The sequence below is a fragment of the Nerophis lumbriciformis genome, linkage group LG14 (genome assembly GCF_033978685.3).
Source record: "Nerophis lumbriciformis linkage group LG14, RoL_Nlum_v2.1, whole genome shotgun sequence".
NCBI classification, from domain to species: Eukaryota; Metazoa; Chordata; class Actinopteri; order Syngnathiformes; family Syngnathidae; genus Nerophis; species Nerophis lumbriciformis.
Window position 1 is genome coordinate 33,444,797 of NC_084561.2, and position 4,027 is coordinate 33,448,823.

The following is a 4,027-nucleotide window of genomic DNA, read 5'->3' on the forward strand; positions in this document are numbered from 1 at the left end:
AATCTTGCTCAAATTTGGCACACATGTGCTTGTCAGTCATCTTAAAATGTATCCCAAACTTCATGGAAATTGAATGCAACATCGTAAAGTTACAGTCACGGGCGTCCCTCTTCCAATACTCATATCAGAGCCTACTGTATACAAAGCCGTCGTACACCGCCAGAGCAAATTTTAAATACAGTATTATGCATTTAAATGAAAAACAAAACAAATAGGAAAACATTTCTGCCCCCAGCAGGCTTAGGAGTGGCTCCCCGGGGAAAGGGAGTTTTTTTTTTTTTTTTGGCTGTGCAGGTCGAGTAGAAGGTGTGGTTACTGCAGGCTCCAAAAAAACCGAGCCTCCCGGAGCTTGGGTGCAGTCTGCTCCTGGGAACATGAGCTGACAGCTGGCAGCAAAGGAAGTGACCTGCATGGCCTCTGGTCCTGTCGTTTCCCAGTGTATCGTCCCAAGGCCTCGACCGGCTCACCAGAATGAGTCAGTACGATTCCCAGAACACGCTGACTCAAAGAGGCGACCTGGCCGCCGGCGGGTCCGTCCGCTACTCCCGGAGCGAGTTCGTGCACGGAGGTGGTAATGGATACAACTCCATGGAGAGATACAACACCTTTTCCAAGTCTTCAGTTGGAGGACTGCCGTTAGACCCAGGAAGAACGGCAGGTGCCATTAAAGGCGGACTGAGGTATGTTTGAATAAGATTTACTTTTAGCCATCTATAATGGGCCACAGAGTGTTAAATGCCGGTATAAAAAAGCATGTAACAATGTTTTTTGGGTCAAAATTTTGCATAGGTTATGTTTTACAGACCATCTTCGAGCTGCTTTCTGACTGTGACTAATTGTTAGTGCTTCCTAGTCTCCTGACAGATATACATTAATTACTGTATAACGTTACGCTACTTTGTATTAGGAATTATGACAATGGAGGAAGCACGTGCATGTACGAGCCAGTCCGCCCCACAACAAGAGGATAGAGAAAAGGGAGGAACTTATTGACTACAGCGTCGAACCGTAATGGCGGACTCATGCAAAGCTCTTCGAGTAAAACTTTTCGATATATGGAGATATCAGCTAATGTCAGCAATTTAAAACATTTTACAAATTGGGTGAATTCCAAACGGCTCGTTTGGAGGAAGTATAAAAGAAGGGAAGATTGTTTGATTTCAAACTTTCGGGACTTATGCAAATTCCAAATACACAAAAACAGGTACTAATAGGTAAGAAAAGTTTGTTTTGCATAATAGGTCCCCTTTTAAACAGAACACATGTAACACAAATGTCCCCTTTCAGGTTCTTATCTAATTCTATGGACATGTAAAGGTATAAGATAGACTTAGACTTAGACTTAGACTTAGACTTAGACTTAGACTTAGACCAGGGGTCGGCAACCCAAAATGTTGAAAGAGCCATATTGAACCAAAAATACAAAAACAAATCTGTCTAGAGCCGCAAAAAATTAAAAGCCATATTACATACAGATAGTATGTCATGAGATATACATTGAATTAAGAGGACTTAAAGAAAACTGAATGACCTCAAATATAGCTACAAATGAGGCATTATGATGCAATATGTACATATAGCTAGCCTAAATAGCATGTTAGCATCGACTAGCTTGCAGTCATGCAGTGACCAAATATGTCTGATTAGCACTCCATACAAGTCAATAACATCAACAAAACTCACCTTTCATGCACAACCTTAAAAGTTTGGTGGACAAAATGAGACAGAAAAAGAAGTGGCATAAAACACGTCCTAGAAAGTTATACATGTAAACAAACTACGGTGAGTTCAAGGACCGCCAAAACGGCGCTAGCCAAATACTCGAATCAGTGAAGCATGTTTAATACAAACAGTGTGCTTTATAACAATTAGGGAGGTTTGTGTCATGTTTGTCCTCCTACAGAAACCATATTAAAACAAAAAATAGACTTTTTTCCCCTCATCTTTTTCCATTTTTCATAAATTTTTGAAAAAGCTCCAGAGAGCCACTAGGGCGGCGCTAAAGAGCCGCATGCGGCTCTAGCGCCACGGGTTGCCGACCCCTGACTTAGACTTAGACAAACTGTATTGATCCACAAGGGAAATTGTTCCACACAGTAGCTCAGTTACAAAGGATGGAACGGATAATGCACACAAGGGCACACAAATAGGGCACAGAGTGAATTTTACAAAAGTGAAGTACTTTCAGACACACACAGTTCCAAAGGAATCCCATATTGAAAGTACAATTTTGAATCAAACCATATCTTGCCCATGTAAATCTGCAAATTGAAAAGCATTGCCATTGTTGTTATATAGATGCAAATTGTGCATGTCTTTCCTCTAATGTGCTGACATGATTTGTGTTCCTTCACTGAGGCATCCCTCTCAGTGACTAATACCTCATTTGTTGAAGCTAAAATGATTCGTGGAGACACTACTGTAGTTTGACAACCTGACACTTTTCTCTCTTGGGTTGAAAATTATGTTAGACTATTAATTTTCTTACAACAACACATACAGGAACTTTACATCGAGTTTATTAGGCAGGATTTTTTTGTTGCCACTTTGCCACAGGCTCTAAATATTAAAGTATTAGACATACGTTTTAGGACTAACATGATTATTAACCCCAGCACTGACGGGCGGTTGCGTTGATGCTGAGATAATTGCTCAATGTCAACAAACACATGTCACCATAACCAAAAGTATATCGCCAAAAGTTACATTTTTGGGGTATTGTGGGAAACCAGATGAGGCAATTCAAACCACAGGCTAAAGTAGAAACCATATGTACATTCTTAGACCATTGTGCATGTTTTATGAATAATTTCATAAAAAAACAAAGAGTAATGCAACAAACTTGGCCTACCTTGATAACTAACACTTAGTTAATCTGTCAAGTATCATTATTCTACCCCTAAAACCCTTTGAAAAAGTTGCATTTACACTTACACAGTAGTATAGATATCTACATTGTAATAGTTACAGTAAGAATTAACATCCCCCTTTACTTTGATACCAAGTTCATTCATGTAAGTCTTGTAAATGCAGAAAAAAACTACATTGAGTTTACTTAAAAATGGAAAATCCATATTGATGAACATTTAACATATAATTACCGTATTTTCCGGACCATAGGGCGCACCGTATTATAAGGCCCACTGCCGATGAATGGTCAATTTTTTAAAATCTTTTTTCATATATTAGGATTATAGGGCGCATTAAAGGAGTCATATTATCATAATTTTTTTCTAAATGTAAAACACTTCCTTGTGTTCTACATAACATGTAATTGTGGTTCTTTGGTCAAAATGTTGCATAGATTATGTTTTACAGACCAAGCCGTTTTCTGACAGTCGCTTCTGGATGTGACGTTTTGTGGGCGGTCTTATTTACACGGCTCACCTTCGGCAGCGTCTTTTCTCCGTCATCTTTGTTGTAGCGGTGTAGCGTGCAAGGACGGGAGTGGAAGAAGTGTCAAAAGATGGAGCTAACTGTTTTAATGACATTCAGACTTTACTTAAATCAACAACGGAGCAGTATCTCCTCATCCGGAAACAACAACACCGGAAATGTGTCCCGTGAAAAACCGTCCGACCGGAACTCTAATAACTAAAGATCCTTGGGTGAATAATATAAACTCACTACACCGGTATGTTTTAGCGCTTTCATGGCAAGTTTACTGACAGATATAAATAAGAACTTTACACTACTTTATATTAGAAATGGCAACAGGGGAGGATCAATGTCCCATAACAAGAAGATAGAGAAAAAGAAGAAACTTACTGTGACGCACGCAATTTTTCAGGACTTATACAGATCCCAAATACAGATCAGCATGTACCAGAAAGTAAGAAAAGTTGCTTCTGCATAATATTGCAAAACAAAACACTGGATAATATGTCTTATCGTATACACACACCATAATAATACTCGTATGTTTAATGCGCCGACAATCCTTCAAGTGGTGCGGCTACATAGCTTACCAAAGTCGTACGAAAACATGTTGATAGATTTTTGAGCGCTGTGGGTAATGTTCAATATT

General features: G+C 39.3%; 1 protein-coding gene across 1 annotated transcript in view; it reads left to right on the forward strand.

Annotated features, from left to right (window-relative positions):
• Nucleotides 1-381: 381 nt before the first annotated feature.
• Nucleotides 382-4,027, forward strand: part of LOC133616398 (desmoplakin-B-like) — a 58,742-nt gene continuing 55,096 nt past the window's right edge. Inside the window, exon 1 of the mRNA XM_061975596.2 lies at nucleotides 382-680. Coding sequence (XP_061831580.2) covers nucleotides 472-680 — 209 coding nt within the window. The 5' untranslated portion in view covers nucleotides 382-471. The remainder of the gene's footprint in view (nucleotides 681-4,027) is intronic.